General features: G+C 34.8%; 1 protein-coding gene across 1 annotated transcript; it reads right to left on the bottom strand.

Annotated features, from left to right (window-relative positions):
* Nucleotides 1-2,919: 2,919 nt before the first annotated feature.
* EFCAB1 (EF-hand calcium binding domain 1) lies at nucleotides 2,920-12,131 on the bottom strand. Its single transcript, XM_006907455.3, has 6 exons — nucleotides 11,987-12,131; nucleotides 8,474-8,632; nucleotides 7,678-7,782; nucleotides 6,853-7,004; nucleotides 6,445-6,549; nucleotides 2,920-3,642 (listed from the first exon to the last, which is right to left on the bottom strand). The coding sequence occupies exons 1-6, from the start codon at nucleotides 12,042-12,044 to the stop codon at nucleotides 3,583-3,585; spliced, it is 639 nt and encodes a 212-aa protein (XP_006907517.1). The 5' UTR covers nucleotides 12,045-12,131; the 3' UTR covers nucleotides 2,920-3,582.
* Nucleotides 12,132-12,565: the final 434 nt, after the last annotated feature.

The raw sequence follows: 12,565 nt of genomic DNA on the forward strand, positions 1-12,565 counted from the left end.
TCTTAAGGTCAATTACCGACATCATCTTAAGTTTCACTAAAATTATTTAGAATTTTTTAAAAAGACTTTTTAGTTTTAAATACTATCAAGTAATAAATCAGGGTTATTCACATGGAAGTCAATTTTCAATCAACCTACAATAAAAAATTTAGGTACAGATGTATAAGATTAGTTCTTTAAATGATAAATGAAAATCATGGTCCATTATGCTCCAAGACATTGGCAAAGAAATTAAAAGAATGTGCACCATATGCAAAGGAATTGGCATTCTCATGCATCAGGCACTGCAGGCCTTCCTGGAGGGTAATGCCGTAACATGCGCTAGAAATCTCACAATTATTCTGGCCTCTAACCCAACATTCTTATATTTACAAACTTACCCAAGTAAGTAACAAATGATGCATGTGAAAAGGATAGTTCATTTTGGACATTATTTATAATAGCAAAAATGTCGGAACAACCAAAATGTCAATGGCAGGAAAATGGTTTAATGAAGGCTGTTGTGATAGTTCACCAGGAAGCCATTATAAGTGAGGCTGTAGACAAATATCTCCTGACCTGAGAAAAGTTCATGAGACAGTGGTACATAAAAAACAAAAACAAAAGCAATTTACAAAAGAGAATATTCAATGTGATTGCCTAAAAGTATGTAGGTATACTCTATGCATAAATATAGATATACTTACAAAATGCCTTAAAAAAACCCTGAATCTATACCAGAATATATATGAATAATTTGTTTAATTGCCTAAATTTCTAAATATTTTCAGTGAACCTCTGTTACTTTGTAATTAGAAAAATACAATTAAAAATACTGTGGGTTGTATTATTTATATCCACTTAAGGTAGAAAAATTGTGTCAAAGTCCATCTATATAACAATCTAAACATTCCCCCTTTTTCTTTGGATTGTCTTTTTTTAAGTTTTTAAAAAATTTTTGTTTCAGGTATACAGCCCAGTGATTAGACATTTATATAATTTATGAAGTGATTCCCCCAGTTACTCTAGCACCCACCTGGTACTATGTATAGTTATTATAGTATTATTGACTGTATTCCTTAAGCTGTACCTCACAACTCCATGACTATTTTGTAACTACCAATTTGTACTTCTTAATCCCTTCAACTTTTCGCCAAGTTCCCCAAGCTCCTTCCCCTCTAGTGATCACCAGTTTGTTCTCTGTATCTATGAGTCTGTTTTCATTTGTTGGTTTATTTTGTTCCTTAGATTTCACATATAAGTGAAATTATATGGTATTTGTCTTTCTCTGTCTTATTACTTAGCATAATATCCTCTAGGTCCATCCATGTCATTTCAAATGGTAAGATTTTATTTTTTATGGCTAATACTCTATTGTATATATGTACCACATCTTTATTCTTTATTCAATCATTTATTGATGGGCACTTAGGTTGCTTCCATATCTTGACTATTGTAAATAGTGCTGCAGTGAACATAGGAGTGCATATATCTTTTCAAAATAGTGTTTTGCTTTTGTTTTTGCTTTTGTTTTTGTTTTTATTTTTGTTTTTGTATAAATACCCAGAAGTACAACTTCTGGGTCATTATGTAGTTCTGTTTTTAATTTTTTGAGGGACCTCCAAACTGTTTTCCATAGTGGCTGTACCAACTTGCAATCCAACTAAGTGCATGAGGCTTCCCTTTTCTCCACATCCTCATCAACAGTTGTTTTTTGATTTATTGATGATAGCCATTCTGATAGGTGTGAGGTGATATCTCACTGTGGTTTTAATTCACATTTCTCTGATAATTAGTGACCCTGAGCATCTTTTCATACATCTGTTGGCTATCTATATGTTCTCATTGTAGAAATGTCTGTACAGGTCCGCTGCTCATTTTTAAATTGGATTGTTTGTTTGTTTGGTGTTAAGTTGCGTGAGTTCTTTATAAATTTTGTATATTAACCTCTTATCAGATGTATCATAGGCAAATATCTTCTCCCATTCAGTAGGTCATCTTTTTGGTTTTTGATGGTTTTCTTTGCTGTGCAGAACTCTTTAGTTTAATACAGTCCCATTTGTTTATTTATTTTTTGTTTTCTTTGCCTGAGGAGATATAACAATCTAAAATTTTAAGAAAATACTTAGTAAAATATTTATTTTATAAGATTGCTTATTCTATTTATTTGTAAGTCTATTTTTTTACACAACATATTCTTTTGCTTAATCTTAATAATGTATATGTACTAACAAAAAGTATTTAACATCCAAGTAGCCTTTATTTTTTAATTTTTTACAGGTTCTTTTTTTTGAAAATTTTTTTAATTATGGTAACATTGATTAACAAAATCCAATAAGTTTCAAGTATATGATTCAACAGTAAGCTGCATTATGTGTTCGCCGCCCATAATTAGATTTCTTCCTGTCACCACATGTTTGACCCCTTTTACTCCATCTACCTCCCCACCCCTCCTTTCAAGTAGCCTTTAAATATTTATATATTTACAGAAGAGATATCAGCTGCTTGCATGCATTTACAGACAGTAGATCATAGAACATGACTAGACCCCATCTTTCTCATGTTTCCATTCAATGCCCATAGGCATCTGCTGGATAGTGGAGGGCAGAGGGGAAAGCAGGTCTGTCTTCAGGAATTCACGGCTGGTGGGGCACATGTGTGATATGATCCCTGAAAAGGGAGTGCATGAAGGGACTCCCAGGCAGTGGGGGATACCACTGAGGTACACCCAGATATGAAGACAAAGAATGAGTTGAGGTGGAGAAACAGAGGAAGCCAGAACAGAGAGGAGGCTTCATAACTGATTGCAATGGTGGTGGTGGGGCATCAGGAATGATTCCCTAGACAAACTGAAAGCTGTGCCCATAAATCAGTCATTAAACTCAAGAAATGACACTTTCCTCTTTCTCTGCTCACCAAGAGTTTGGATTTATCTTGTGGTACTTTATACATGGTATTTATTGAGTGCCCATTCTGTGCAGAGGACTGTAGTAACTGCTACGGCAGAGATAACGAAGAGTGTGATGAGACCCCTGCTCTCAGACACGATTCAGTCAGGTTGTTATGGCAAAGCCTCAAACAATAATATAGATCATGTTAAAATAGGTTATATGTTACTTTCATCTCCCTGAATCTCCCTCAGGATCTAGCAGAAAGGTATTTAATGCTAAACGCCAGTATAATTTGATGTTATCTTAATTATTTACTGCTCCAAAGGAAATTCAGTAGTTTTAATGATTTTTAAATTTGTGCTCAGCATTTTTCTGACATGAAAAATAATTCATGATTATATAATCTCTCTATTCATTTCATAATTACAAAAGTTTTACGACAGTTATATGCTTCAAGAGATTGTCTAGGTATAAAATATTTCTAGCAATGTTAACTTGTCTTGCCAAATCCAGCAACATCTAATAAGGAACATCTTGTCTTCCATCTACTTTACTTGGTTTTTACACCAACGTTGAATGATATTATGTAAGTGAACACAATCCTCCATGCCAAACATACAATTCAACATCATCTTCCTGAGCTAAGTAGAAAAAACACAATACATATACACCTCTTTTTTTCTCATTTGCGATAACACAGACATTTAGGTATTCACATATCATTGAATTCATTTGGATCTTTGAACACTCGGGCTTCAAATTCCATCTGGCTCTGTAAAATTAAAGTGTTCAAATTAGTACTAACTTCCAAAAAACAGTAGAAGAAAACAAAATATTCTGTATGTGCCCTTCATGTTTGAAGAAACATAAGATAACTGATGAAGAGGGAAAATCAAGAACTTGTGATGTCCACACATTTTTTTTCACAAACAGATGGCAACACTATTGAATATATTCCAAGCACAATGCTTGGTATGGGCTACAAAGATAAGTAAGTCTACATAACCCAGCTCTCCAGGAGGCTCCAGCCTAGTGACTGGGACTGGTCAGAAACTGGTGAGTTTAATTTATTGCAGTAAGGTTTGAAATAGAGTAAACACACAGTAGATTTTGGGAGGCCTGGAGGACTAATTATGTCACAGACAGGCTGTGGCAGGTAGTGAAGATGCTTCCTGGAGCAGGAAAAGCTGGACCAACATCTGGGGGTGAGGAAGAAATGTGGTCTAGTAAGGCAAGAACCCAAAAGTTGAACACTTGAGATTTATTAACAAGGAGGGTGCGGTGACCTCAGCAAGAGCAGTTCCAGAAGTAGACAAGTGATGGTAGTATAGGTTGTAAATATGGACAATTCTTTTAAGACACTTGGCTGTGAAAAAGAAAGCCATTGGGCAGAAAATAGAAGTAGGTATGGAATTAAGGTAAGTTTTCTCCTTTTCCTTTTCTCTCTTTGCCTACTTTTTGTCCCTCCTTCCCTTCTTTTTACGTTTTTCCTTTACTCCCTCTCTTTCTTTCCTTTTCCTTTTCTTCTCAAAATGGGACAGATTTAGATCTGTTTAAATCCTGAAAAGAAGGTTTAAATAGTGAGGGAAGAGGGTGAAGATGTAGGGTAAAGATAAAGGTAAATGATGAAGTAGTTCTTGAGGAGATGGAAGGAGAAAGATCCAGAACTCTCCATTAGGCACTTCTGAGATTTATCCAACCATTCATTCATCCATCCACTCATCATTTACCAGGTACCTATTATGTGCTACACATAGCATATGGGGAAAAATGTTGTAAAAAGACCAAGTTCCCACCTTCAGGAAGCTTACAGCTACATGCTGAGACAGACAATAAGTAAATGACTAAAAAGCAAGGTCAGGGGATGGAGAGGTGGTAATAGTTAGGTTAGTCAGTGGCATTTGAGCATAATGAGGAAATGGCATTTGAGCAAAGACTTAAATAAAGTGAGAGTCTGAGGCATGTGAAGGTCTGGGGAAAGGATGTTCTAGACAACAAAAGGTTAGAGTAAGTGCAAAGGTAACTAGAGAGGAACAGAGAGGAGGCTGAGATAGCTCCAAAGGCGAGGGAGATTGGGAGATAGTAAGAGACATGGTTAGAAAGAGAGAAAGGGACCACTGTACAGATGTCAGAATCCACTTGGGAGTTTCAAGCAATGGAGAGGCATGATCGCATTTGTGTTTTTAAATATGCTAGATATTATGAACAAGAGTTAGCAAGGAGACAACAGTGGAAGCAAGAGAGCTAGGTGACAGTTGATAGCAGCTCAATTTTGGTTGGTGGTCAAGAATTGTGTAGAAAAGAAGTTATATTCAAGGATATATTTGGAAGGACCAGCTAATGGAGCTATAAGAGAAAAATTAAGGGTAATTCCTAGGTTTTTGACTGAACAACTGAATTTATGGGGGTGTCATTTATTGAGATAGGAAAGACTGGAGGAGGGATAAATTGGGAGGAAATCAAAAATTTATTGAGATTATCTAATGGACATATTGAGTAGGTAGCTGAAGATACAGACTAGTGACTGTGGTGGTGGGGAGGTATATTGTAATATTTATATATCACATCATTCTACCTGCTAAAAATCTTCCAATCAATCCTCATTACCTTCAAGACAAAATCAAAGCTTCAAGCTCCATCGGACTTGGCTTTTCTATGCAATTCCAACCTTATCATCGATCTCATACCACACCAAATGCTCTTCTAATACAGATTCATCTCTCTCTCTCTCTGTGTTTCTGTCTCTGTCTGTCTCTGTCATCTCTGTCTCTCCCTCCCTCCCTCCTTCCCTCTCCCTCTCTCTCTTTCATATATGTCATTCCCTTTGCTTAAATTATTCTTCCATATATTGATCTAGCTGACTATGGGGTCCTTAAAAGCCCAGGTAAGCCTTCCTGTCCCACCAGCCATTCACCTGTCACTCCATACAGCTGCCTTAGATGCCTTCTTCATGACTTTCACAATGTTCTATGCATATCTATGCATATGGACTTTGGCACCAGGGTACCCAAGGTATTCCATAATTGGCGCATGAACTTGGTCAAATTGCCTAAACTCTCCAAGCCTCAGTTTCATCATCTGTAAATTGGGTATAATAATACTACCTACTTCATAGGGTTGTTAGAGGGATTAAATGAAGTGATGTGGGACATTGCACTTATGACATTGTCTGGCATAGATGAAGCATCATATAAGTCATTTACCATAATTATAATTATACTTATCATACTGTTGAGTAATTATTTTCATGCTGGTTTTTCCCAGGAAAATATTAGCCCTTGAGTGTTGCCATTGAGCCTTTCATCTGTGCTTCTGGCACATGTTAAGTTTCAATAATTGTTTCTTACATAAATAAATGAGATAATTAATAAAAATGTAGAATGGGCTACTATAGTACTATAAAATGAACCATCGCGTTCTTCTTCAGTGAGTTTTCTCTATTTAGAAGCTATTCTCTGTGGGTGAATGTGATTCATTTGATCCATCACTCATGGATCCAGCACAACAAGTACTGGATTATTGATCCTACATTATATTTTGATCATTGTCCAGTGAAAGTAATATCTTTCTTTACCTTTGGATCAGGTAGACATGGTCCAAAAGCTTCCAGTAGAAGAGTCTCTTCTCTTACGGCTTGTTCATAGTCTGAGAAGGACAGCTTCCCATCATGGTCATGATCCTGGGGGTGGATCAGGGGGGTGACCAGCCATGTGTCAGTCAACATGTAAAATACTTATCACAAACACAACTGCTTTTTCATGATCAAGTGTTAATTAAATTTTAAAAAGATGTTATAAAAATTAAAAAAAAAAACTAAACAGTGAAATTGAATAGAATGTTTACTATTATAATAAAAGAATACAATCTAAGTGTTTGATTTTACCAAGCAGGAAACTTATAGTTATGATAATCTGAATTCTTATTAGTATCCCACATCTGGCTTGTAAATTTCAATATAAAGCTCTAAATTGTCCATATTTACCATTTTCTTAAGTGTTATCTCAACCAGATCTTTAATTCCTTCATCAGGGTCTTCTTCAGATGGCTGTTTGAGAAGGCTGTTCTTCAACATGTGGAACATTTCCTCCTTTGAAATGAATCCATCACCATTCAAATCAAACACTTCAAAACAATCTTTTAAAAAAAATAGCGAATTATGAATTTAATACTATTGTTAGGGAAACATTTGATCTGATAAAGTTTTCAAGGCCAAGGTTTGTTGGTGTTCTTATCAATCCCAAAGGCCTTAGCAAAATCTAATTTCCATAATAAATGCTTAATGTATACTTGTTGAATATATTCAAAAATCCTTAGAAAAAGTTTCATTACACTCAGCAATGGAAAAGCATGCCAAGAAACCATAATTTAAACATTTTCATCTTTAAAAAATTGGAAAACTGCTTGAAATATGACTTAAACAGAGTTCATCAGAATTAAGAATTAACTAAGAATCAGAATACTTGAATCAATGTTCTCTATTTTTGTGGTTACAATTCAGATAATGACATATGTAAATTACTTAATACCTTAATACATAAATACATATGTACATAATTAGCATCTGTAGTATATGCCTATGCAGTCTTACTGGCACGAATTACTTTTCAAAATATCTTGATTTTTCCTTTTCATTAATTTTTTCAACCTTTATCATTGACTTGAATTTGCTACATAAAAGAGGCTAATGGGGATTCAAACCCACTGAGCAATAGAAAACCTACTTCAGTGGCTGGGTTGGAAGACACTGACTTAAATTCTTTAGATATGTTAATTATAATGTACAAACCAATCAGATAACATATCTTACATTTCATTTTTTCTTCCAAAGTTCCTCGAAGAAACAATGATAATCCAACAATCCATTCTGATACATTCACACAACCATCGTTGTCTTTATCAAAACCTCGAAATACTAAAAAGAGAGAAGTATAATACTTGTGCTGCATTTTTATTCTCAGTAATGTATCTACGTTGCTACTATTCACTTTTAAAATTTCAACAAAACTTCAGTATTATATAAACTAACATTCTATTTGCCAAAGGACACTAAGATATTGTAGCAAAGGAACAGTCTTTTATTTAAACTTCACACTTTCCCTTCATAACTTGTGGGAACAAAGTAAATTCTGAATATCTAAATATATTATTCAATAACTTACTGACATATGAATATATTAGTATATTGAATATATTGATAATTCAACATAAAATATATAATTTTATATTTTAGTTACTTAAAAAAGTAATGTCCTTACATGATAGATAGAACTATCTTAATTTTTATTGAGATACTTCCAATGATGTAAGAAAACTTAAATGTCCTTTTTTTATTCTTTTCATTATTATATTTACTGAGTAAAAATAGAAATATTTTGGGTTCTCTGTGTGAAGGAAACCTAATTATCCAAGCTAAATTTGTCCTCTTCTTAAATAGAGTGGATACTATTTCCTTCTCTATCCTTCTCTTGAACATAAATATAAAATTTTATATTTAAGTGAAATTGGGAATATAGAACATTAAGCTCTTACAAAGTGTATGTCCAAATTCCAATTTTTTTTTCAGTTATGGCTAAATTTGGCTCAAACACTGTATATTTTCTTACCTCTGTCCATAATCATGTCATCTGTCATTCCAAATGTTACATGCAAGATGTTTCGAAATGCATTACGATCCAGTCCAATGACCACACCTTGCCGCTCTGTTACATCTCCCACCAAATTATAAAAAAGATTTATAAGACATTTCACTTCAAATTTATTAACTGTGGAAGAATAAAATTAAGATATAACAAAAATGTTTTTTAATCTTTACTTTCTAACTTAAATTTTACATTAATGAGTTTTTATTTTATTATATTTTTTAAATTAATGAGTTTTTAGATAAACCTTATCGAAGACCTCAGACATGTAGTTGTCAATAGAAGACTTTCCTTTCTGAGACACATGACTCTTAAGTTAATAGAGAATGACTACTACAAAGAATTCTCCACTAAAATGAAAAAATAAAGCCCTCCCTCAAATATTAAACAGATACAAGTTCAGTCATGCTTAGAAAATAGGAAGATAATATTAACCAATTTACCTGAATAATCGTTATGGATCAGATTTTAAATTTTACAAGGCAATAAAGTATGATTCAAGGTAAGCATGGTAGTGTTTAAGAACAGTATCTTTTCCCCCAGCATTTTGATTATAGGCATTCATGAGATTTATATATTAACTTTTGCCTGGAAATAAATACCAGGATCCCGAAAACTGGGCAATAATTTTCATCTCACATTACCTTAATGAAATTATAATCCAGATTTTGTAAACCAGAATCATATATTTTCCAATAACAGAGAATTTAAACATATTCCAGAACCCATTGTGGTTCTTGTTGCAGATGAAGTGTAAATTAATATGCAACTATTCGGTAGTACTTTAGAAGAAGGAAATTTTTATTGAAAGGATATACGCACACATGCACATTTGCCCACACACATAATTGCATAAACACTGAGCTAAGTATTTATGTTCCAATCCCTATTTGGTGTAAGTAGAAGAGTTACTGCCCAGCATTAAGAACATTAAAGTGAGTTTAATAATGAATTACAGATAAAAGATGGGGATGATTTTATTTTAAAACAAGACAAAATTATGGTTGAATATTTTTAAAAACAAGGATGCAGTCTGTGTGCATGTAAAAGAAAACAGAACATAGGAATAAAGAAATCACATCTAATCTTACAGGTCAGGACAGGCTTGAATGTGATTTCTGGTTTGGGCTACCAGAAAGAGGAATATTGAAGACTTCAGAAAATAAATGATTTAGTAAATAAATTGATTAAATTGTAGACAAGCGTATAATGATTATAATTTTTAAAAGAGCTGTTAGTTGCTATAGAGAATGATATGTACATTCTTCAAGACATTAAACAGAAATACTATGTAATTCAGTGATTTCATTTCTGATTATATACCCAAAAGAATTGAAAGTAAGGACTCATATACTTCTATACTAAAGTTCATAACAACATTATTCACAGTAGCCAAAAGGTGGAAGCAACCCAAGTGTCCATTGAAAGATAAACAAAATGTGGTATATACATACAATGAAATATTATTCAATATTAAGAAGGAGATTTTGATACATGCTACAATATGGATGAAACCTGAAGACATTACAATGAAGTGTAATAAGCCAGACCAAAAAAAAAAAAAAAAAGACAAATATTGAATAATTTCACTTATATGATGTATCTAGAGTGGTGAAATTCAGAGACAGAAAGTAAAATGGTGGTTGCCAGGGGTTGGAGGAAGGGAGAAATGGGGAGTTATAGTTTCACTTGGAAACATGAAAAAGTTCTGAAGGTGGATGATGGTAACAGTTGCACAATAATGTGAATGTGCACTTAAAATGGTTAAAACAGCAAATTTTATGTTGTGTATTTAACCACAATTAAAACGCTCTAAAAGTAAAAAGAGCTGTTAGTAGTTGGGGAAGAAAAGCCTGTATGAAGAATGATGCACACTGTTCACATATATAAAACGCTAACAAATGGGATGCTGAATAGTCATTTTTTCATCTTGGCTGAAATAAAAATTAAAGAATATTAGATCAGTGTATTACCCAAAGGATCCAAGATTAACTACACAAAAATTTTTCTTGCTGAAATTTTCTTAAATTCTAGAATACTAAATGAAATTAATGGAGAGTCAAGAATGGCTTTTCATCTTTTTGGATATGTTTCAGTTTGTTCTTTAGATCATATCTGTAGAATGGTGGATTAACTAGACGATCATGTAAAATAATTTCTTCTCTGATTCTACAAAATTTATCCATTTTATCTTGGTGGGATTATCATCTGGCAACTAAAAAGAAATATAACTTAAGGGGAAAGGTACTCTGTTTAAAGACATTTAAAATTAGTATAATGTCCACGACTTGTAACTTTTTTGTACAGAATCTAACCAGTAATCAGTTTTTAGGGATCACTTAAAATTTTTTATGTAGGTACATAAAGCAAAATAGTTGACTGTTTTTCCTGCTATATTTACACTTATCTTTTAATACACTCATCTTTTGATTGTTCAGAGAATGTTTGCAATACGTTGTAAATTTACTGAAAAGGGTCTAAATTAAATTCAGCATTGTGTATAGCAGTTACTACATTGTTTATTCAAAATGTTTACTAGATGTTTTAAGGCCTGGTCTTTTCCCAGAAATGAAAGCATTTTAGGAAAAACAATAGAACAAAACTCTCATCAGATTATAATAACCATATTAGTGCCTTCAATTATAGATGCCTTTTTTTTCTAAGAAGTTTAACATTCTTACTTACACACATCATAACTTTTTATTTGCAGCACCATTCCACTAAGCATTTCTTACTACTCACTGCATTGGATACTAAATATGATAAGAAGGCACTAGGATCCTGTAATCTCTAGAACTACATTAAAACATTGTAGCAGCAACTGGAAAGTGGAAGTCTAAAGTTGGGAACAGATTCTTTACCATGTGTTTAGCTTTGGTAAGCTCTTTGGTTTCCAAACAAATTTCCTTGCTCTGATACAAGTTTATTTATTTATTTATATTTTTTCCCCAAGGATGTTCAGCCATTGATAACCATTTCTCCCTATGGATCTTTTGGTAAATTCCCAGAACTTAGCCCCTGCCAGTTTATTTGCTCTAGAGAGCTAAGAAGCAGGTGTATGTTGGTTGTGTTATTTTTCTTGAGTCCATGGTTTTTAGTACTTACTTTACACCTGTGTCCGAGGCTAAAACCACATGTGTCTCATGGATATATAAATCAAGTTTCTATGATGTAAAGATAAATTAAGAAAAGAGTTTGAGAAGCAAATAAGGGTACTTGTATGAGTGTAGTACTAGATACCTGGACACCTGAACACGGATCCTTAAGATCATTGGCAGGCGTGGGTGTTCACCCCAAGGAGCTAACACCGGTATTCCTTTCTAGACTTCTCTTTAGCGGTGGGGGTGGAAGTTGCTCCACTGGCACAAAGTTTGGAGGCGGGAAGCAGGTCGGGCAGCGGACAGTGGCACTGGGTAGGACACGAGAGGAGACCTGGGCTAGGAGCCTCTGCTCGTCCCGCACTCGATTCTTACTTACAATGCTTGCAATTTTTAGTTAAGGTGTCGGTCAACTTCTGCAGCTTCTTGCGGTTCATGCCGGGCGCTCAGGGTATCCGGCTGCGGGAGTGTGTAGGAGCCCGTGGCTGCCGGGACTCTCGGGAGCCCGAGGCTTAGGGCAGCTAGCCGGGTCTCCACAGTCCCGCGCCTGCGCTGCCCTAACACTCAGAGTTGCCATAGCAACGCCTCGGCAGGCCTCTGATTGGCTCCCGACTGCTTGCGTTTTGCAAACATACAGTGTGGCCATAACAACGACTGGGCTGACCGCCTATTGACTCCTGGGGTTGGGGCGCGCAGTCCCTCTTGGAGGGTCCTGGCCAGGCACGTTGCAGAACTGTGCTCTGATTGACGTCGGAGTTCTAATTTTCAGGTGTTGCTGTCTTTTGGGTTCACAGCCCCTTTGAGAGACCGCAGTGTGAATCATCAAGGTCTAAAAATAAGTTGTGCACGCTACGCAAAGGATCTTTTGGGTGGTGAGCATTACACCAAGGGAAACTTAAGCTCTTCAAGGAGATAGCTCTAGGGGAACTTGGAGGAGCTTCAAGAATTAGCAGGTGTG

Source organism: Pteropus alecto, unplaced genomic scaffold, assembly GCF_000325575.1.
Source record: "Pteropus alecto unplaced genomic scaffold, ASM32557v1 scaffold62, whole genome shotgun sequence".
NCBI classification, from domain to species: domain Eukaryota; kingdom Metazoa; phylum Chordata; class Mammalia; order Chiroptera; family Pteropodidae; genus Pteropus; species Pteropus alecto.

Bases quoted from the DNA above. Each gene is read 5' to 3' on its own strand.
- EFCAB1 (XM_006907455.3), bottom strand. From the start codon at position 12,044: ATGAACCGCAAGAAGCTGCAGAAGTTGACCGACACCTTAACTAAAAAT. The intron at 8,633-11,986 runs GTAAGTAAGAAT...ATTCTTCCACAG, and splicing joins AACTAAAAATTGCAAGCATT to TTAATAAATTTGAAGTGAAA. The intron at 3,643-6,444 runs GTAAAGAAAGAT...TTAATTTTACAG, and splicing joins CATGTCTACCTGATCCAAAG to AGCCAGATGGAATTTGAAGC.